Source organism: Rutidosis leptorrhynchoides, chromosome 1 (assembly GCF_046630445.1).
Source record: "Rutidosis leptorrhynchoides isolate AG116_Rl617_1_P2 chromosome 1, CSIRO_AGI_Rlap_v1, whole genome shotgun sequence".
Taxonomy (NCBI): Eukaryota; Viridiplantae; Streptophyta; class Magnoliopsida; order Asterales; family Asteraceae; genus Rutidosis; species Rutidosis leptorrhynchoides.
This window is the reverse complement of record NC_092333.1, coordinates 709,165,289-709,190,019: the sequence shown is the minus strand read 5'-3', so window position 1 is coordinate 709,190,019 and position 24,731 is coordinate 709,165,289. Positions and strand designations below refer to the sequence as shown.

Here is a 24,731-nt window from a genome sequence, read left to right as displayed (position 1 = left end):
AATCATCTCGGATTGGTGATCCACTCTAGCCATTCCAAGTTGTCTTTCCTCCAACGACAGTTAATCCATTCAAAGCTTTTAGCTTGAATGTCCGACACAATTTTTGAGAAGCTTAAATTATTATTACCAAAAACTCGATCATTACGGTGAAGCCAAATGCTATAGCTAATGATCCAAACTACCGATTGCTAAAGAGTTAAAACCAAAATTTGTGCTTAATTGTGAGTTCGGATATTTGGCAAGATCCGCGAGACATGAGAGGTTTAGATGGTCTAGGTTCCACCACCTTTAAATTCCTTATAACTAATCCACTTCTCCACTTTTCTCCACATTCATGTCCTACTTGATTTTCTTCATTTCTTTAATTTGAGACATAAAAATAATTCAATTATTTTCCTTCTTGTACGTGACCAAAAAATAACAATAAAAAAACTACTTTAAACTACAACTTGTTTTTGTCAATAAAACTTTAGTTACATAAACTATTATGTATCAGTATTAATATTAATTATATTATTTTAATTTTAATTTAGATTAGTAGTAATCACTACATCATTTATAGTTAATATTAAAACCCTATAATAATAATGTCATTATTATACTAATTTCTTTGTTAAGAAAAAAAAAAAAAAAAATCTAAGCACGGTGGGTGATGTCATTAATCTATATAATTTTGAATTAAAATTAAATCTTATTAATTAATTATTATTATTAAATCTTATTAATAATTATTTTAATTATTAAAATTAAATAATTTTTAATTATTTTAATTAATTATTTTAAATTGAGTACGAGAAGGTATAAAAGCTAGATAGAAGTAAACCAATTCTAAATTTATATTTTAATTACACTTTTAAAATAAAAAGACAACCAATATTATCTCTTATGATTGGATGTGGATTGTTTAATATGTATTTTAGGTGTTTGATGAAATGTTCAGCTGATGAGTTTCTTAGTCGGACTCTGTGGTTCCACGGGTCATTAAACTAAATAACTTTACCATTTACGTTCACTTAATACCTAAAACATATCATTAAACTATTTCGTTTAAACAAACTCGTGGTTCCACGAGTCATTTCACTAGTATTATATTGTAATTGTAATTGTTATTGTTAATGCTAATGCTCACAGTTGTAAAAAACTCGATTACTCTCTGATTAATACCTGATAATTCGTTTTTGAGAGTAGTTCGAACCAATTTTTCAAAATCCGTTTAATTAATCAGTCAAAGTCGATTGATAGGTCAAAATCGAATTTGGTAATCAAAGTCGGTCAAACTTTAAATTGGTCAACATTTTTTTTTCAAGGCAAAGATTTTATTAACACAAATTAATAAAAGAATGCAAGGCAATGCATACCCATCACCCAAACAAACAAAGCAAAGACAACAACACACCAAACAAAAATACAATATGAAACCCAAGATGCCATAAACCCATTATGACACCTAAACACACAATGTAACTTAGATCAAGCTGTCCCAATTTTCATGACACGCTAACACTAAGCTACTAAAACACCCAAACTCGCATCACTTCTGCCAATTCAAATCCCAGATTTCCTCGACTTTTAATACAGCACTAGTTCTTTTGACTTTTAGAGTCAACAAATTGACTCTAACATAATCCTGAGCAATTGCAGCTAGTTCCTACTCAGTCCTCTTCAATCTGTTAAAAATTTAACCATTTCTCTCATTCCAGATATAATACACAGCAGCAGCAATCACTAATCTTGTAATGATGCTCCAAATCTGGTTTCTACTTGGAAATTTAGCCATCTCATCAATGATATCTTCAATCTTATGAGACAAACCTTTAAACAACAATTTTTCCTTCATATACTTCCAAAATTTCTTTGAGTATTTGCACTCAAAAAACAAATGCTTTCTTGAATCAGGCCCCCCATCACATAACGGGCGTTTAAAACTGCCACTATAATTCCATTTACACAACCTATCCTGTGTGGGTAATCTGTCCCATATAACTAGCCAGAGAATAAAAGCGTGCTTTGGGATAATTTGCTTAAACCAAACTACATGCCACCAAGTTTTAATGGGATTATTTGGTTTCAAATCCTTCCACACATGACTAGTAGAGTATACAACTTTACGGTTGTCATTCTTAACCCAAAAAACCTCATCTTTTTTGTTAACCATTTCAGGAATTTTGACATGATTTAAAATGGGATATTTAACACTTAGATCAGCAGGCCAGTTACCACCTTGATATTGTCTAAATGTGCTAACAGAGATATCATCACCAATTATGGCATTGTATCTGTCCCTTCTAGGAATAATTGAGCTCAATGGACCTTTCTCATCCCATTTATCATACCAGAGTGAAGTCTCTACTCCATCACCAACAACATAAAATACATGATCCTTGATTTTATCCCTCATGCCCAATAATTGAACCCAGTTCCAGCTATCTTTACTATCCACTGTAATATCCCATATACTCCTGTTTTTTAATTTTACAGTGTTAACCCAATTGTACCATAAATAATTTCTCCTCTCTATGATCTTCCACAATTGTTTAAGCAACAAAACCTGATTCCATTACCTAATAGGTTTAATACCTAAACCACCTTGGTCTTTTGGTGAACATACAGTTTTCCATGCAATTTTAGCTCTCCCCTTAACACTATCCCCTTGACTCCATAGAAAACTTTTAAGAACCTTTTCAATATCTTTAATTACTGTAGAAGGGAGCATAAACACTGAAGCCCAATAGATATGCATAGCATTAAGCACAGAGTTGATCAATAACAATCTACCAGCATATGATAACTTTCTATTGCTCCAATTATTAACTTTGTCTTTAACTCTATCAATTAAGCTTTTACAATCACTCACACTTAATTTTTTTGCAAGTAAACGGATACCAAGATACCTCATAGGCAGCTTTCCAATTGAAAAAGGCATTATCTGCAAGATTTTATGCCTAGTCACCATATTCACACTACAAAAAAATATAGTGCTCTTCCCCAAATTTGGATACAAACCTTATACCTTACTAAAACAATCAAGTGCTTATTTTATGACTGTAGTTGATTTTGCATCACCATGACAAAGCACAAACAAATCATCAGCAAAACTCAAATGAGAAAGTTTCATCTGTTTACAGCCATGATGGTATCTAAACTCAGGGGTATTATCTATTTCTTATTCAATATTAAATTGAATGCCTCCATAACCAAAGTAAATAAGTAAGGTGATATTGGATCACCTTGTCTTAATCCCCTTCCCCCCTTAAAGAATCCATGAATACCACCATTTATACATATTGAAAAATTGGTAGAAGTTACACATACCATAATCCACTTAACCATTTTTTTCATGGAACCCGAAACTACACAAGATCTTCTTAAAAAACTTCCAATTAACAGTGTCATAGGCCTTTTGAATATCTATTTTCATAGAGCATCTCTTAGACCCATTAACCTTGTTATAGCCTTTTAAAACCTCCTGAGTCACCATTATGTTGTCTTGAATACTTCTTCCAGGGATAAAATCTGTTTGATTATGATTCACCGCCAGATCCAATCCTTCTTTTATTCTCTCAGTCAAAATTTTGCTAATTCATTTGTAGACCACATTGCAGCATGCAGTGGGTCTAAAATCTAAAACTTTATTAGGTGTAGCAATTTTAGGGATAAATGCAATTGGGGTAGAGTTCAGCTCCCCAAGTAATTTTCATGATGAAAAGAATTCTTGTACAGTTGTACACACTTCCTTACCAACAACTGGCCAAGCTTTTATGAAAAAATAGGAAGTATACCCATCTGGACTCGATGCCTTATTCATATCAATATCAAAAATAGCAGCCTTTATTTCTTCATCAGTCACCTCTGTAATCATTTTCTCAGCTATGTCTATAGGAATCTTTTTCGTAAAAATATCACCCAATTCCTCTACAGGAATAACTTTATCTGTTTTCCCTAAAAACTCTTGAAAATGTTTCACACATTGTTCAGTAACTTGCTCATCATAAAATCTCACACCACTTTCATCACAAATACTCTCCACCCAACATTTTTGTTTTCTGCTTTTTAAAACACTGTGGAAGAACTTAGTATTCTTGTCACCATCTTTAAGCCAATCAATTTTTGCTTTCTATTGCAGTATCCTTACCTAATCAAGAGTTTTCTTAGCTTTTTCTTGTAAATGAGTGTCAAAAGGGTTCTCACCAACATTTTTTGAGCCTCTTTCAACTCTCTTTTTAATGAATCAACCTTAACATGTAAGTTGCCATTGCTCCGATTCAGCTTTTTCAACCCACTTTTCAAACCATTTAGTTTTTTAACCAATCTAAACATAGCAAATCCCTGCACATCTTTTGACCAATCCTCTGCTACAGTCTCCAAGAATTTATCCTTATATGCTGTGTAGTTCATAAATCTAAAAGACTTCTTTACTCTCTTAATACCTTTATTAATCCCTAACAATGCAGGACTATGATCAGAGATTAAATATGGTAGAAAAATACCATAAGCCTGAGGAAAAGTGTTGATGAATGCATCATTAATAAGAATTCTATCCAACTTTTTAAGAACACCCCACTTTGGATTCCTTAATGATTTTGTCCAGGTGTAGTGAAATCCAGTGCTACCAATGTCATCAACCTCCACCTTGTCCAAACAATCATTAAAATCTTGCATATCTTCAGTACTATAAGACCCCCCTGCAGAATGCTCCTCAATCTTTCTAGTCACATTGAAATCACCAATTATCACCCATGGATGGTCTTTAGTGACCCTACATTGTATCTCAAGCTCCTTCCACAATTTCTTCCTTTCCCTACCACTATTAGCAACGTAAACAATAGTACCATACCATCTAACAGGTTCATCTCTTAATTCAAACAAACAAAATAAATTTGGTCTATCAACATGCAATTGGGTAACTTTAACCAGCCTGCTATTCCAACCCAGAACAAATCTACAACTATTAGGGCTATGCTTCAAATTAGAAATCCATTCCCAATTACTAAACACATTATTACTAGCTTTCTCTATATTACCAGCTTTTAAATGTGTTTCTTGAAATGTCCCGTTCATATTGATTATAAACGTTCCATATTAATTGATTTCGTTGCGAGGTTTTGACCTCTATATGAGACGTTTTTCAAAGACTGCATTCGTTTTCAAAAAAAACCATAACCTTTATTTTATCGACAAGGTTAAAAAGACACCACTTAGATTATCCAGAAATGATAATCTAACAAATATCACACTTACACATTACCAATACATATTAGTTTATAAATATTAATATGTTACAACAAAATAAATCTCGAATGCAGTTTTAAATAATATTATACAAGCATGCTGACACCAAATCTTGTCCATATAATAGCATGCAACAGCGGAAGCTCTTAATAATCACCTGAGAATAAACATGCTTTAAACGTCAACAAAAATGTTGGTGAGTTATAGGTTTAACCTATATATTTATCAAATCGTAATAATAGACCACAAGATTTCATATTTCAATATACATCCCATACATAGAGATAAAAATCATTCATATGGTGAACACCTGGTAACCGACCTTAACAAGATGCATACAGAATATCCCCTATCATTCCGGGACTCCCTTTGGACATGATGAATTCGAAGTACTAAAGCATCCGGTACTTTGGATGGGGCTCGTTGGGCCCAATAGATCTATCTTTAGGATTCACGTCAATTAGGGTGTCTGTTCCTTAATTCTTAGATTACCAGACTAAAAAGGGGCATATTCGGTTTAATAATCCAGTCATAGAATGTAGTTTCATTTACTTATGTCTATTTTGTAAAACATTTATAAAACTGCATGTATTCTCATCTCAAAATATTAGATTTTAAAAGTGGGACTATAACTCACTTTCACAGATTTTTACTTCGTCGGGAAGTAAGACTTGGCCACTGGTCGATTCACGAACCTATAACAAATATGTACATATATATCAAAGTATGTTCAAAATATATTTACAATATTTTTAATACATTTTAATGTTTTAAGTTTATTAAGTCAGCTGTCCTCGTTAGTAACCTACAACTAGTTGTCCACAGTTAGATGTACAGAAATAAAGCAATATATATTATCTCGAATCAATCCACGACCTCGTGTATACAAGCCTCAGGCTAGATCACAACTCAAAGTATATATAATATTTTAGAATCAACCTCAACCCTGTATAGCTAACTCCAACATTACTGCATACAGAGTGTCTATGGTTGTTCCGAAATATATATATAGATGGGTCGATATGATATGTCAAAACATTGTATTTGTGTCTATGGTATCCCAAGATTACATAATATATTAAAATACATATATAATACAATATGAGTTAGCTAGGATATGATTAATATAGATTTGTTACCAATTTTTACGTAGCTACAACAAGAAAAATTATCCAATCTTGTTTTACCCATAACTTCTTCGTTTTAAATCCGTTTTGAGTGATTCAAGTTGCTATGGTTTCATATTGAACTTAAGTTTATGAATCTAAACAGAAAAAGTATAAGTTTATAGTCAGAAATACAGGTTACAAGTCGTTTTTGTAAAAGTAGTCATTTCAGTCGAAAGAACGACGTCTAGATGACCATTTTGGAAAACATACTTCTATTTTGAGTTTAACCATGATTTTTGGATATAGTTTCATGTTCATAAGAAAAATCATTTTCCCAGAAGAACAACTTTTAAATCAAAGTTTATCATAGTTTTTAATTAACTAACCCAAAACAGCCCGCGGTGTTACTACGACGGCGTATATCCGGTTTTACGGTGTTTTTTGTGTTTTCAAGTTTTAAATCATTAAGTTAGCATATCATATAGATATAGAACATGTGTCTAGTTGATTTTAAAAGTCAAGTTAGAAGGATTAACTTTTATTTGCGAACAAGTTTAGAATTAACTAAACTATGTTCTAGTGATTACAAGTTTAAACCTTCGAATAAGGTAGTTTTATATATATGAATCGAATGATGTTATGAATATCATTACTACCTTAGGTTTTGTGGATAAACCTACTGAAAATGATAAAAATAGATCTAGCTTCAAAGGATCCTTGGATGGCTTGAAAGTTCTTGAAGCAAAATCATGACACGAAAACAAGTTCAAGTAAGATTTCCACTCGAAATAAGATTGTTAAAGTTATAGAAATTGAATCAAAGTTTGAATATGAGTATTACCTTATATTAGAAAGATATCTTACTGTAAATAAGAAAGATTTCTTGAGGTTGGATGATCACTCAAAGTGGATTTGCAAGATTGGAAGTAAGTTAACAAACTTGGAAGTGTTGTTGGTGTGTTCTTGAGTAGTTGTTTTATAACTTGATTTATGTATGGATTTATGAACTAGATTGAGCTAGATTTTGTTGAAGATGATGAAGAACACTTAGAACAAAGGAAGAACACTTGAGAGAGAGTAGTTTGATGCATGTAAGTTGCAAAATGAAAGTGTTTGTGTGTGTCTAACTTCACGTGAAAGTAGGATGGCATTATAGTCTCCATTAGTTTGTAATTTTGTGAGATATTTCATGATAGATGTTAAATGATGGTTCCCACATGGTTAGTTGACTCACATGGGCTGCTAAGAGCTGATCATTGGAGTGTATATACCAATAGTAAATGCATTTAGAAGCTGTGTATTGTACGAGTACAAATACGAGTGCATACGAGTAGAATTGTTGATGAAAATGAATGAGGATGTAATTGTAAGCATTTTTGTTAAGTAGAAGTACTTTGATAAGTGTCTTGAAGTCTTTCAAAAGTGTAAGAATACATATTAAAACACTACATGTATATACATTTTAACTGAGTCGTTAAGTCATCGTTAGTCGTTACATGTAAGTGTTGTTTTGAAACCTTTAAGTTAACGATCTTGTTAAATGTTGTTAACCCATTGTTTATTATATCTAAAGAGATGTTAAATTATTACATTATCATGATATCATGATGTATTAATATATCTTAATATGATATATATACATTAAATGTCGTTACAACGATAATCGTTACATATATGCCTCATTTAGAAAACCTTAAGTTAGTAGTCTTGTTTTTACATATGTAGTTCATTGTTAATATACTTAATGATATGTTTACTTATCATAATATCCTGTTAAATCTATATATATCCATATATATGATATCATATAGTTTTTACAAGTTTTAACGTTCGTGAATCACCGGTCAACTTGGGTGGTCAATTGTCTATATGAAACCTATTTCAATTAATCAAGTCTTAACAAGTTTGATTGTTTAACATGTTGGAAACACTTAATCTTGTAAATAACAATTTCATTATATATATATAAACATGAAAAAGTTCGGGTCAGTACAGTACCTACCCGTTAAATAAATTTCGTCCCGAAATTTTAAGCAGTTGGAGGTGTTGACGTATCTTCTGGAAATAAGTGCGGGTATTTCTTCTTCATCTGATCTTCTCATTCCCAGGTGAACTCGGGTCCTCTACGAGCATTCCATCGAACCTTAACAATTGGTATTTTGTTTTGCTTAAGTCTTTTAACCTTACGATCCATTATTTCGACGGGTTCTTCGATGAATTGAAGTTTTTCGTTGATTTGGATTTCGTCTAACGGAATAGTGAGATCTTCTTTAGCAAAACATTTCTTCAAATTTGAGACGTGGAAAGTGTTATGTACAGCCACGAGTTATTGAGGTAACTCAAGTCGGTAAGCTACTGGTCCGACACGATCAATAATCTTGAATGGTCCAAGATACCTTGGATTTAATTTATCTCGTTTACCAAATCGAACAACGCCTTTCCAAGGTGCAATTTTAAGCATTACCATCTCTCCAATTTCAAATTCTATATCTTTTCTTTTAATGTCAGTGTAGCTCTTTTGTCGACTTTGGGCGGTTTTCAACCGTTGTTGAATTTGGATGATCTTCTCAGTAGTTTCTTGTATTATCTCTTAACCCGTAATCTGTCTATCCCCCACTTCACTCCAACAAATCAGAGACCTGCACTTTCTACCATAAAGTGCTTCAAACGGAGTCATCTCAATGCTTGAATGGTAGCTGTTGTTGTAGGAAAATTCTGTTAACGGTAGGTGTCGATCCCAACTGTTTCCGAAATTAATAACACATGCTCGTAGCATGTCTTCAAGCGTTTGTATCATCCTTTCGCTCTGCCCATCAGTTTGTGGATGACAGGCAGTACTCATGTCTAGACGAGTTCCTAATGCTTGCTGTAATGTCTGCCAGAATCTTGAAATAAATCTGCCATCCCTATCAGAGATAATAGAGATTGGTATTCCATGTCTGGAGACGACTTCCTTCAAATACAATCGTGCTAACTTCTCCATCTTGTCATCTTATCTTATTGGCAGGAAGTGTGCTGATTTGGTGAGACGATCAACTATTACCCAAATAGTATCAAAACCACTTGCAGTCCTTGGCAATTTAGTGATGAAATCCATGGTAATGTTTTCCCATTTCCATTCCAGGATTTCGAGTTGTTGAAGTAGACCTGATAGTTTCTGATACTCCGCTTTGACCTTAGAACACGTCAAACATTCTCCTACGTATTTAGCAACATCGGCTTTCATACCCGGCCACCAAAAATGTTTCTTGAGATCCTTGTACATCTTTCCCGTTCCAGGATGTATTGAGTATCTAGTTTTATGAGCTTCTCTAAGTACCATTTCTCTCATATCTCCAAATTTTGGTACCCAAATTCTTTCAGCCCTATACCGGGTTCTGTCTTCTCGAATATTAAGATGCTTTTCTGATCCTTTGGGTATTTCATTCTTTAAATTTCCCTCTTTTAAAACTCCTTGTTGCGCCTCCTTTATTTGAGTAGTAAGGTTATTGTGAATCGTTATATTCATAGCTTTTACTCGAATGGGTTCTCTGTCTTTTCTGCTCAAGGCGTCGGCTACCACATTTTCCTTCCCCGGGTGGTAACGAATCTCAAAGTCGTAATCATTCAACAATTCAATCCACCTGCGCTGCCTCATGTTCAGTTATTTCTGATTAAATATGTGTTGAAGACTTTTGTGGTCGGTATATATAATACTTTTGACCCCATATAAGTAGTGCCTTCAAGTCTTTAATGCAAAAACAACCGCGCCTAATTCCAAATCATGCGTCGTATAATTCTGCTCATGAATCTTCAATTGTCTAGACGTATACGCAATTACCTTCGTTCATTGCATTAATACACAACCGAGACCTTGCTTTGAGGCGTCACAATATATCACAAATTCATCATTCCCTTCAGGTAATGACAATATAGGTGCCGTAGTTAACTTTTTCTTTAACAATTGAAACGCTTTCTCTTGTTCATCCTTCCATTCAAATTTCCTCGCTTTATGCGTTAATGCAGTCAAGGGTTTTGCTATTCTGGAAAAATCTTGGATGAACCTTCTGTAGTAACCAGCTAGTCCTAAAAATTGGCGTATATGCTTCGGAGTTTTCGGGGTTTCCCACTTTTCAACGGTCTCAATCTGTGACGATCGCTCCAAATCCATATGGACAATACGTCATTCATTGATTTCATTGCGAGGTATTTGACCTCTATATGATACATTTTGTAAACATTGCATTCTTTTAAAAAGGCACACCATAATGAATATTTAAATCAAAGGTTTTCGACATCTGATAATTTCTACATATATACAATCACTGTAAATAATAGTTTACAATAGTACTTCCGTTGACAATGCAGTCAAAATAAGATACATGGTGATGATTTGGTGAATGCAACGTTTCCTTGAAAAATATGCCATGTATGACTCCATGCACATAGCTTGTCTAACATATAAGCAAACAGCGGAAGACTTCTAGGAAACCTGAGAATAAACATGCTAACAAGTGTCAACACAAAGGTTGGTGAGTTCATAGTTTTAATGTTTCGTATAATCTGTATATAAAGGTGGATCACAAGATTTCAGTTGTTTCATCCAGAAACGTTTATCAAAATATTCTACAAGATTGAGCACCCTGGTAACTAAACTTAACGTATATATATTTTATACCCTTTGTATAATCATCTTAATAATACACGCAAACCAACGTGTACGCTTCTCAAGTAGCATACGTCCGTTAAAAGGCTAGTGCTCTAGCTCGGACGGGGATATCAAGCCCTATGGATCCATATACTACTACTCGCGCCCACCAGTTCTTATAACCGGCAGTTACTAGTTACCAAAGCTAAGGGATTTTCGGTTCAAACTCGGTGTAGAATTTAGTATGTACTTGTATCCAGTGCGTTCAAAATAAAGTGCATGTATTCTCAGCCCAAAAATATAGATTGCAAAAGCAATTAAAAAGGGAGCAATGAAACTCACGCATATAAATATTGTAAATTAGTTAATAAAGGATTTGCATGTATTCTCAGCCCAAAAATGTAGAGAGTAAAAGGGATCATATGAAACTCACACAAAATCAGTTTTAGTATTTGTATCCATTTAGTAAAACAGTTTATAAAACTGCGCATGTATTCTCAGCCCGAAAATATGTATAAAAAGGGATCAATTGAACTCACACAAAATCAGTTTTAGTATTTGTATCCATTTAGTAAAACAGTTTATAAAACTGCGCATGTATTCTCAGCCCAAAAATATATGTAAAAAGGGATCAAATGAACTCACTGTTTAATATTGATATACAATATTGTAGGAAAGTACGTAGACGCATCGGAGATGATAAACACGAGGTTTGATTCACAAAAATACCCCCGAACATTACCCATAATTTCCTTGGCAATAACCCATAATTTCCTTAGCTCTAGCTCGCTTGGAAACCATTTTGAAAGTTACTTGGACATCACTCCGTCGTAATATTTTAGGTACATTTTTATTTTTGTATCGCAAAAATAATAATACTAATAATAAAAATAATAAGATTAATAATAATCTTATTAATAATAATAATAATAATAATAATAATAATAATAATAATAATAATAATAATAATAATAATAATAAATAAATACGGAGTAAAAATAAATATCTGTGTGTGTGTTTGTGTGTGATTATCATCGAGCAAAACGAGCAATTTATAGCAATCAGAGCTGAAATCTATCCCCATGCGATCGCATGGGGTTTCTTCTATATGGCCATGCGATCGCATGGCCTCCAATTACAGCTCACATTTCTTTTGTTTTTTGTTTGTCGACATGAATAAATAAATATATAATATATATAATTTAAATAATTAATTATATATTATATTAAATTCACATGCATAGTTGATTTGTAATTTTAGTTCCGATAAGTCGTACGTCATCACTCAACTTATGTCCCGGTTCCGATTTTTCAAATGTCCTTTTGTACGCTGAGAAAACTTGCATTTTACGTTTCGTGTCACATACATTTGTCAAAATATAGCCCTAAATTATCCCTAAATTATATCACTCAAATTATAACTTATACATTTGAGTGTTTTGGTCATTTACTTCTATAAATCATCGTCTCGCTATTTGTTAAAATACATTTTAAAATAGTGTTTTACTGTAGCAAAGTCATTTTTTACTGTAGCAATTCACTGTAGCAAAGTCAATTTCACTGTAGCAAATAGTGATTTTCGAAAACACTGTAGCATTTTGAGTAATGTGGCAATTTGAAAACACTGTAGCAAATTAGTGTTTTACTTGTTTATTTTAAACGTTTTAGTTCACTTATCTAAATATCAATCGAATTAACAAACGAATGTTACTATCGTTTACTAAATAACTTGAAATCATATATATATATATGCACATTAAGTTATATATATATATTGTTCGTGAATCATAGGGAACAGTCAAAGAATAATTGATTATATGAATATAGTTCCAAAACTGTCGTGACTCAATATTACAGACTTTGTTTATCGTGTCGGAAATGTTAATCATACAAAGATTAAGTTTAAATTTGGTCAGAAATTTTCGGGTCATCACAGTACCTACCCGTTAAAGAAATTTCGTCCCGAAATTTGAGTGAGGTCGTCATGGCTATCAATAAAAATGTTTTAATGACGAATATGAGTTGATAATAGAGTTTTATCTATGTTTGAATAATATGGATAAAATAATCCAATTACTCGAAGCGTATGAGAGAAGTTATCGTAATCAAGTGAAATGGAGAATAGAGATGTGTCTTATCTCTTGATGTAGTAACGATTGATTTCTGGATTTTAAGGAATAGAAAATCTTCATAATTTAAATAAGATTTGATTTTTCGGAATTTGCGAAAATTAGGATTTTCTTTGATTAAATGCGTAATCTGCCTCTATTGCTGCGTCCGATATTTTGCTATAAATTGACCTCTTCCATTTCATTGTTTTCACTACTCCTACATCTTCTTCCTCATTTCATACTTTCAAAAGATTGTGAAATGCTTCATCCAGTTCTGATTCTTGATATACTCCTAACTTTCATATCTGTCATTCTTCTTTTTCATCTACCACCAGAGGAAGTTATTTTCTTCTACTATTACCTTGGGGTTATAGTGTTTTTCATTCTCCCGTGTCTTTATATTGCTATACGCATTGATATACACGGTTTGAAATTTCGGGGTTGTTATCGGGCTTTATGTTCTCCATTATATTTCGGAGCTTCATGCTTTCGTTTTCTCTTCCCGACCTTAAGTCAAGCGAATAATGGTCCAGAATTCGTAGGTATGAATTTCAGAATAAACATAATTAATGTTCTAAGAAAGAAACGGTAATGGCACAATCTGACTTGTCAAATTACCAGAATATTCGAAAAAGACCGAATCATCAAGAAATATATTTTCTTGATATATTTGGAGATTATATAGAATGAAAGAGTTATGTAACATGATTTATGATGAGGGTGTGATCTGTGAACCTTTGTCACGTTCCATTAGAAACTCAACATGACTTACTGTAATATAATCACGTTGATCAAGTGTCATTATATTATACTAACTCATGCTTCAGTTCCGAACATTACTTCAAAACATCCATTTTTTCGAATTTTTCAGATTTTAGAAATTAAAATAGTTTCTTTTATGATGTAACACAGATAGCGCGAAGAGGTAATGATTTCAGATAAGAATGGTTTCAAAAAATATTTTCAGAAATATGGAGGATATTTATAATGGGAGATACGATGATATCTTAGAATATTTAAGATAAGATGATGATGAAGAATATTGTCCACAAAGGTTTTAGTGTAAGGAGCAAGGTATTCGTTAATGATTTCAGCAGACTCTGAATCATTTGGATTCTTTGAAGGTAGATTTAGTCTTTGTGATTTGTCCACAGCCTCCTTCATGGTCTGCTCAATCCGTTTTTCAATTCCAAACCTTCTCTTTTTCTCTGCTTTACCACCATACTATTCTTTATCATCAAACTTTTGACTGTTAAGGTCGTTTACAGTTTTTGCTGCTTCATCAACATTTTTTCAAAATTCGGAGAACTAGTTTCGTAGTTTGGGGTGTTTTTCGGAAACTTCACATTCGAAGTATGTAAGTCCAGGAGGTAGACGTTATATGTACACATATAACTGTTGGCGTAGACGTGCTACAAGATTTCAAGATACTGATTGCTAATTCCCGATAGTTGGTATGGCAATTGCCATTACAAGATGTGGATGAGTACATGATACAGTTTCAATGAGTATAAGGATTTTTCGGAAGGTCAAAGATCAATGAAGTTGTTGGTAAATTTACTGCTAATGTGGTGGAACATGAAAGATTCCCCGATAACAAAAATGTATATGCCAAAGTTACAAGTCTGAAAGGTCGTCGTTGACTGGTTGAACGGTTGATAATACTGGATATATAATATATATAATTTAAATAATTAATTATATATTATATTAAATTCACATGCATAGTTGATTTGTAATTTTAGTTCCGATAAGTCGTACGTCATCACTCAACTTATGTCCCGGTTCCGGTTTTTCAAATGTCCTTTTGTACGCTGAGAAAACTTGCATTTTACGTTTCGTGTCACATACATTTGTCAAAATATAGCCCTAAATTATCCCTAAATTATATCACTCAAATTATAACTTATACATTTGAGTGTTTTGGTCATTTACTTCTATAAATCATCGTCTCGCTATTTGTTAAAATACATTTTAAAATAGTGTGTTACTGTAGCAAAGTCATTTTTTACTGTAGCAATTCACTGTAGCAAAGTCAATTTCACTGTAGCAAATAGTGATTTTCGAAAACACTGTAGCATTTTGAGTAATGTGGCAATTTGAAAACACTGTAGCAAATTAGTGTTTTACTTGTTTATTTTAAACGTTTTAGTTCACTTATCTAAATATCAATCGAATTAACAAACGAATGTTACTATCGTTTACTAAATAACTTGAAATCATATATATATATGCACATTAAGTTATATATATATATTGTTCGTGAATCATAGGGAACAGTCAAAGAATAATTGATTATATGAATATAGTTCCAAAACTGTCGTGACTCAATATTACAGACTTTGTTTATCGTGTCGGAAATGTTAATCATACAAAGATTAAGTTTAAATTTGGTCAGAAATTTTCGGGTCATCACACAATCTTTGCTGGATCCACCTGAATACCTTCTTTGTTCACTATGTGACCGAGGAATTGAACTTCTTCCAACCAAAATGCACACTTTGAAAACTTAGCGTACAGTTTTTCTTTTCTCAACAACTCTAGCACTTTTCTCAAATGTTCTTCGTGCTCTTGATCATTCTTCGAGTAAGTAAGTATGTCATCGATGAAAACAATGACAAACTTGTCAAGATATGGCCCACACACTCGGTTCATGAGGTCCATGAACACAGCTGGTGCGTTAGTCAGTCCAAACGGCATAACCATAAACTCGTAATGACCGTAACGCGTCCTAAAAGCAGTCTTTGGAATATCATCATCCTTCACCCGCATTTGATGATACCCAGAACGTAAATCAATCTTCGAATAAACCGATGAGCCTTGTAGTTGATCAAATAAGTCATCGATTCTCGGTAATGGGTAAAGGTTCTTGATGGTAAGTTTGTTCAACTCTCGGTAGTCGATACACAACCTGAATGTACCATTCTTTTTCTTGACAAACAGAACAGGAGCTCCCCATGGTGATGTACTTGGTCTAATGAAACCACGCTCTAAAAGTTTCTGTAATTGACTTTGTAATTCTTTCATTTCGTTGGGTGTGAGTCTGTATGGAGCACGAGCTATTGGTGCAGCTCCTGGTATAAGGTCTATTTGAAATTCAACGGATCGATGTGGGGGTAATCCCGGTAATTCTTTCGGAAATACATCGGAAAATTCTTTTGCGACGGGAACATCACTGATGTTCTTTTCTTCAGGTTTAACTTCTTTGATGTGTGCTAGAATGATGTAACAACCTTTTCTTATTAGTTTTTGCGCCTTCAAACTACTAATAAGATTTAACTTCACGTTGTTCTTTTCTCCGTACACCATTAAAGGTTTTCTTTTTTCCCGTACAATGCGAATTGCATTTTTGTAACATACGATCTCTGCTCTCACCTTTTTCAACCAGTCCATGCCAATTATCACATCAAAACTTCCTAACTCTACTGGTATCAAATCAATCTTAAATGTTTCACTAACCAGCTTAATTTCTCGATTCCGACATATATTATCTGCTGTAATTAATTTACCGTTTGCTAATTCGAGTAAAAATTTATTATCCAAAGGCGTCAGTGGACAACTTAATTTAGCACAAAAATCTCTACTCATATAGCTTCTATTCGCACCCGAATCAAATAAAATATAAGCAGATGTATTATCAATAAGAAACGTACCCGTAACAAGCTCCGGATCTTCCTGCGCTTCTGCCGCATTAATATTGAAAACTCTTCCGCGGCCTTGCCCATTAGTATTCCCTTGGTTTGGGCAATTTCTAATAATGTGGCCCAGTTTTCTACATTTATAACAAACTACGTCGGCATTATTTGTTCCGACCTTATTTGTTTCTTTATTTTTGTTGTTCTTTGGTCCATAAACCTCACATTTTGCCGCGCCATGACCACTTCTCTTATACTCGGTGCAAATTGTTGTACAAAACGCATTCGGATGGTACCCTGCACACCTGAAGCATGGTTGTTTCTGTTGTTTGTTGTTATTGAGGTTGTTGTTGGGATTGTTATTGTTGTTGATACTGTTGTTGTAGTTGTTGTTGTTGGGACGTTTGTTGTAGTTATTGTTAGGATTGCGGTTATTGTTGCGATTGTTGTTGCGATTGTGGTTGTAATTGTTATTGTTGTTGTACTGGTGACTCTTGTCACCGTTTTCCTCCCACTTCCTCTTGAGTTGTTTCATGTTGGCTTCTTCGGCCGCCTGTTCTTTAATTCTCCCCTCAATCTGATTTATGAGTTTATGAGCCATTCGACTTGCCTTCTGTATGGAAGCGGGCTCGTGTGAACTCATGTCTTCTTGAATCCTTACTGGTAACCCTTTTACAAACGCGCCGATCTTCTCTTCTTCATCTTCGAACGCTCCCGGACACAATAGGCACAACTCTGTGAATCGTCGTTCATATGTGGTAATGTCGAACCCTTGTGTTCGTAACTCTCTAAGTTCTACCTTGAGCTTACTGACTTCGTTTCTAGGACGGTACTGCTCGTTCATCAATTGCTTGAATGCCGACCACAGTAGTGCGTAAGTAGCATTTTGTCCTACCTGTTCATGATAGGTGTTCTACCACGTTAACGCAGTACCCGTGAAGGTATGCGTAGCGTACTTAACTTTGTCCTCTTCAGTACACTTACTTATGGTAAACACCGATTCGACTTTCTCGGTCCACCGTTTCAATCCAATTGGTGTAGTGACCCGAACTTTTCCAAGTTTATATATATTAAATGAAATTTTTATTTACATGATTAAGTGTTTCCAACATGTTAAGCAATCAAACTTGTTAAGACTTGATTAATTGAAATAGGTTTCATATAGACAATTGACCACCCAAGTTGACCGGTGATTCACGAAAGTTAAAACTTGTAAAAACTATATGATGACATATATATGGTTATATATATAGTTAACATGATATTATGATAAGTAAGTATCTCATTAGGTATTTTAACAATGAGTTATATACATAAAAATGAGACTATTGAATTAAGAAACTCGAAAACGATATATATAACGATTATCGTTATAACAACGTCTTACGAAGTACATATGAATCATATTAAGATATTGATACACTTGGTTAATTATGTTAAATGATAAGTAAATATATCATTAAGTGTATTAACAATGAACTACATATGTAAAAATAAGACTACTAACTTAATGATTTCGAATCGAGACATATACGTATCGATTATCGTTGTAACGATATTTAACTGTATATATATCATACTAAGATATATTATATATCATAATATCATGATAATGTAGCAATTTAACATCTCTTTAAATATAATAAACAATAGGTTAACAACATTTAACAAGATCGTCAACCTAAAGGTTTTAAAACAACATTTACATGTAACGACTAACGATGACTTAACGACTCCGTTAAAATGTATTTACATGTAGTGTTTTAATATGTATTCATACACTTTTGAAAGACTTCAAGAAACTTATCAAATTACTTCTACTTAACAAAAATGCTTACAATTACATCCTTGTTCAGTTTCATCAACAATTCTACTCGTATGCACCCGTATTCGTACTCGTACAATACACAGCTTTTAGATGTATAAATTATTGGTATATATACTCCAATGATTAGCAATTAGCAGCCCATGTGAGTCATCTAACACATGTGGGAACCATCATTTGGAAACTAGCATGAAATATCTTATAAAATTACAAAAATATTAGTAATCATTCATGACTTATTTACATGTAAACAAAATTACACATCCTTTATATCTAATCCATATACCAATGACCAAAAACACCTACAAACACTTTAATTCTTCAATTTTCTTCATCTTATTGATCTCTCTCAAGTTCTATCTTCAAGTTCTAAGTGTTCTTCATAAATTCTATAAGTTCTAGTTTCATAAAATCAAGAATACTTCCAAGTTTGCTAGCTTACTTCCAATCTTGTAAAGTGATCATCCAACCTTAAGAAATCTTTCTTATTTATAGTAAGATATCTTTCTAATACAAGGTAATACTCATATTAAAACTTTGATTCAATTTCTATAACTATAACAATCTTATTTCGAGTGGAAATCTTACTTGAACTTGTTTTCGTGTCACGATTTTGCTTCAAGAACTTTCAAGCCATCCAAGGATCCTTTAAAGCTAGATCTATTTTTCTTATTTCTAGTAGGTTTATCCATAAAACCTGAGGTAGTAATGATGTTCATAATATCATTCGATTCATATATATAAAACTACCTTATTCGAAGGTTTAAACTTGTAATCACAAGAACATAGTTTAGTTAATTCTAAACTTGTTCGCAAACAAAAGTTAATTCTTCTAAATTTACTTTTAAAATCAACTAAACACATGTTATATATCTATATGATATGCTAACTTAATGATTTAAAACCTGAAAACACCAAAAATACCGTAAAACCGGATATACGCCGTCGTAGTAACACCGCGGGCTGTTTTGGGTTTGATAATTAAAAACTATGATAAAATTTGATCTAAAAGTTGTTCTTCTGGAAAAATGATTTTTCTTATGAACATGAAACTATATCCAAAAATCATGGTTAAACTCAAAGTGGAAGTATGTTTTTCAAAATGGTCATCAAGACGTCGTTCTTTCGACTGAAATGACTACCTCTTGCAAAAATGACTTGTAACTTATATTTCTGACTATAAACCTATACTTTTTCTATTTAGATTCATAAAATAGACTTCAATATGAAACCATAGCAATTTGATTCACTCAAAACGGATTTAAAACGAAGAAGTTATGGGTAAAACAAGATTGGATATTTCTTTGATTGTTGTAGCTACGGGAAATATTGTAAAAATTCTATACAAATCATATCCTAGCTAACTTATATTGTATTATATATGTATTCTAATATATTATGTAATTTTGGGATACCATAGACACGCATTGGTGTTATGCGAGGTGTATATGAAATAGCTTATATTTTACTAGGAAATACTATTAAATGCGATACAATTTTACACAAGATATTTATTTATTTATAGAATGGATATACTTAAACCTTGCTACAACACTTATAGGCAGTGTACCTAATCGTACAGTAGCGTAGTTTTTAGTAAGTCCGGTTCGTTCCACAGGGAAAAATCTTTAAACAAAGATTAACGCTATATTAGTTTTAATTTATAAAAATAAAAATATATATAAAAGTAATATTATTATTTTAAAGGGGGGTTTTTACCATTTATTGACCGGTTTATCGATTTTAAAAAACTTTAGTTGCAGTTAAAACCTAATGTAAAAATAAATACAACTTAATTTAAAGCGTAAAATAAATAATGATAATGAAATTGCGATAAATAAAATTGCGATAAAATAAAATTGCTATAATTAAAAAGTACGATAATTAAAAGTGCAATTAAATACAATAACAATAATTAAAAGTGCGATAATTAGAAGTGCAATTAAATATAAAATAAAGGAAATTAAATATGAAATAAAAGAATTATGCTTATTTAAACTTCCGTAATCATGATGTTTGACGTGTTGATTTTAGTTTTATGCCCATGGGTTAATTGTCCTTTGTCCTGGATTATTTAATATGTCCGTCTGGTTTTTGTCCATAACAGTCCATCAGTCATAAATATAAAGTGCGAGTGTCCACGTCAAATTATCCTTATACCCGAAGTTAAATATTCCAACTAATTGGGGACTTAAACTGTAACAAGGTTTTAATACTTTGTTATCAATTATGCCAAGTGTCCTTGTACATAATTTCACCCCTGTTTTAATAATTCCATAGACTATTAATCCATTCCCGTGTCCGGTTAAATGAACGATTATTCGTACATATAAATACCCCGCCCATCGTGTCCGATCGAGTGTATATGGTTATTTATAGGGACGTCTAATTGTAAATCTTTATATTAAAGTTAACAAATTATCATTTAGTTAAACAAATATAAAGCCCATTAATAGCCCATAGTCTAATTTCCACAAGTGTCGTTCTTTTGTCCAAACTCCAATTATGGTACAAAGCCCAATTACCCAATTTTAGTAGTTAGCCCAAACTTCATGATTACTTCGTTTTAAATAAGCATAATAATAACTTAGCTGCGAGACATTAAATTAAAAAGGTTGAACATAACTTACAATGATTAAAAATAGCGTAGCGTTACACGGACAGAATTTCGACTTACACCCTTACAACATTCGCTAACATACCCTTATTATTAGAAATTAAAATTAAAATATAAATATATATATTACGTATATATTGAGAGAGATTAAAGGATATATTAAACGATCAAACTGCGTTGCCTTTTATAGGGATTTTCATCCAGGGTGTCTCCGCAACTCGCGGCATTTTTTGCCTTCAAACTCCGCGAGTCGCGGAGTTTGTTTTTACAGCTCACCAAGCCTTGGCTCCTAGCTTGTCGACGGATTATATAAATAAATATAATATATAAATAATTTTAGTAATTATTTAAATATTATATTATATTTATGTGCATAGTTGACTTGTAATTTTTAGTCCGTTGCGTCGAGCGTTGAGAGTTGACTCTGGTCCCGGTTTCGGATTTTTGAACGTCCTTGCGTACAATTTAATATCTTGTACTTTGCGTTTTGAATCTTGTACTCTTGTAATTTCGAGACATTTCTTATCAATAATTGGAACCTCTTTAATTGTATTTTGTACTTTTGAGCTTTTTGGTCGTTTGCGTCTTCAATTCGTCGAATCTGTCTTTTGTCTTTACCTTTTATTATTTAAACGAATATCACTTGTAAATAGGACAATTGCAACTAAAAGCTTGTCTTTCTTGAGGAATAATGCTATGAAATATATGTTCGTTTTTAGCATTATCAAATATTCCCACACTTGAGCGTTGCTTGTCCTCAAGCAATATAGTCTTAAAATACTAGAATCACTTCTTTATTCTTCACACTTTGTACATCAGTGATTTCTATACGGTGGTATAAACAATGGTAGTAACGATATGGTTTACAGTCCCACATGACTATAAAAATTTAGATCCATTAAGAAATTGGATCTTTATGAAAACATTTGATCTTTTGAAAATTCATTCTAGCTTTTATCCTAGATAAGTTTTCCGGAATAACCCTTCACCGGTGTTTGCAAAATGTTTTTGTGGGTTTTGTGGGTTTCAGATTTGAAAATTTTAGCTCAAAACTTATGGTTTTGTGTCACCCACTTGCTAACCTTGTATTAGGAAAGCAACACGTCCAGTATACTTGCTCCATATATTACCTTTCGGTAAACTACCATCCGGTTGTAAAGGAAAGCATTGAACAAGCAACTGTTAAGGCAATGTCCCCTGACATGCTTTTAATTATGGTCTATAACGTGTCGGACGCAATTACTATCTTTTGTAGGAGCAATTGTAAAGCTCACCCTTATAATTTTTTGGTCTGGCACAAGGTCCTGTCTTCGACCATGCTATGCAACCACCGTTATTACGGTTGACACCCGATTTGGTTCAGTGACCTAATGAATTCCAGGTGAATTCCTAGAATTTTACGTTCAAAGGTAATGAACGCATTGAAAATAGGGTTTTCAGGAAACAAATCGGTTTATAATTTGATCAAAATATTTTCTCGTTCAAGCTCGAGTTTAGATATCATTGAATTCCATGAGTTTGTAATTCTCAATCTTTAAGGTCAATCTCTAGGATTGAGTAATATTAGTCTTAAAAGCTGATTTTTGATCTTTAAGGAGATTATTCTTTCTGGGGATCTGACCACTTGGCGACCCTGTTTGATGCTGAGGTCCGTGGATTTCCTGCTGATTTTAGTGATGACTTTTCTAGGTTTTTCGTCAACCTACAGCTGGTCTGGACGACAACTTCATGACCTAAATTAGGAAGCGCGTTTCTTTTTCGGAAGACTTTACTTCCTTTTAATAATGGAATTGATTCATCGTGTAGATCCATCTTTCTTACAGTAAATTGGGTAAAACAGTTAATTATGGTTCAAAACAAAAGTATTTTCAATTATTTGTTACAGAAATATGTGACATATGTTTAAAATAACTTGGTAAATTTTCTCACACTTGGCTTTTATTTTTCCTTTTTGTTCTCCTCTATTCCATTTTAAATGAATTCTAACATTTTGGTTTGTTTCTCAATTTATGTCCTTTCCAAGGTAACAATAATTTCGGTGTTAAAACCTAGTTTTATCGTTCATAAATATGTATAAACATGATTTTGAATTCATTTAATTGAAAATTTTGAATTTTTTTTTCTAGAATTGGGTAGTCAGTATATAAGACTAGGGCTGTTCTTTGTTATCAGAGAGCACTAGATTCTAATACAACTACTGCTTTACTAGTATTTTTAATGGTAACCAAGTGTTTAAGATAAAAATTTTAAAAATCCGAAAGAATTTAACCCCTTCCCACACTTAAGATCTTGCAATGCCCTCATTTGCAAGAAATCAGTAACAATTTAAATTATTGAGGGTGATTAGCGTAGAAATGATTAAATTTTACCAAAATTTCCAAACATATTGTTGTTTGTGTTGAATGATAAATGGTGCACATCATTTGTTCATTCCGTCTTGTTGTTATTTCACATATATTTTGCATCTTGTCGTCAAAATTAGTTGCTTTTGCTGAACTTAATGTCAGTCTTTGAAAATGCGTTGTTTTACCCTGTTGCGTACATAAGATAAACTGCAAATATATATACATATTTTTGAAGTTTGGTATATTACCCCACATTCAAAAATTATTAAAATCTAATAATAAAAGTTAGAAAATTATAAAAACTATTACAATATTAACATAAATATTAAATGTATCAACATTACAAATAATAAAATAAATAAAACTAAGTAGACTAGGGATGATACTGATACCAGTAGGGGTTCCATGCATAACCGTATGTGTTATAGAATGCTTCGGCTAGGTTATACGTAGGATACGGTGGTTGGATCTCTATAGACCAGGGAGGAAATACGGGCGATGGAGTAGGAATATAGTTTCTACCTACATGTTGGCAATGAGCTATGATTTGGTTTTGATGAACTTGCCAATCTTCAAATGCTCTATATCTAGCATTTTCATACTTTTGTGAAGCTATAAACCTTTGCATTTCTGTCATTTCATTTCCCCCTCCCACATTACCTGACTGTTGGTTTCTCTCAACCTGTGGATGTCTACCATTATATCGTACTGCGGTGTTATTTCGCCTCTTCAAAACTTTAGCACCATGGTATACATTTAAACCAATTGTATCGTGGGGTTCTGGTTCTTCGATTAATAATCCCCCCGACTTATATCCACATTGAGATACTCAGCAATTAATGTAATAAATATACCACCTCCTATTATGCTATGCGGTCTCATCCCCCTAACCATAGCTGATAAATAATAACCCACACAATAAGGTATACTTACAGCGCTTTGTGGGTCTCGAATACACATGTGGTAAAACAAATCATGTTCATTTACCTTTTCCTTATTCTTACCTCTTTGTGTAATCGAATTAGCTAAAAACCTATGAATTACTCTTAACTCTGCTCTATCTATATCCAAATAAGAGTAATTTCCCCCTTTAAATCGGTGATGGCTAGTCATTTGACTCCATACACCATGCGTATCAAAATTTTCATCAATTTTCCTACCGTTCAATATCAACCCTCTACAATCGGCAGATGCTAACTCCTCAGGCGTATATATACGTAAGGCCTGAGCCAT

The 24,731-nt window shown here is 32.8% G+C and overlaps 1 protein-coding gene across 1 annotated transcript in view; it reads right to left on the bottom strand.

Moving 5' to 3' along the window:
* Positions 1-1,678: 1,678 nt before the first annotated feature.
* The window catches only part of LOC139853946 (uncharacterized), a 41,928-nt gene continuing 18,875 nt past the window's right edge, over positions 1,679-24,731 (bottom strand). Inside the window, exons 4-9 of the mRNA XM_071843284.1 lie at positions 4,189-4,959; positions 3,780-4,114; positions 3,386-3,575; positions 3,044-3,115; positions 2,562-2,926; positions 1,679-2,459 (exon numbers count right to left, since the gene is read on the bottom strand). Of these exons, the coding sequence (XP_071699385.1) occupies positions 1,679-2,459; positions 2,562-2,926; positions 3,044-3,115; positions 3,386-3,575; positions 3,780-4,114; positions 4,189-4,959 (2,514 nt within the window). The remainder of the gene's footprint in view (positions 2,460-2,561; positions 2,927-3,043; positions 3,116-3,385; positions 3,576-3,779; positions 4,115-4,188; positions 4,960-24,731) is intronic.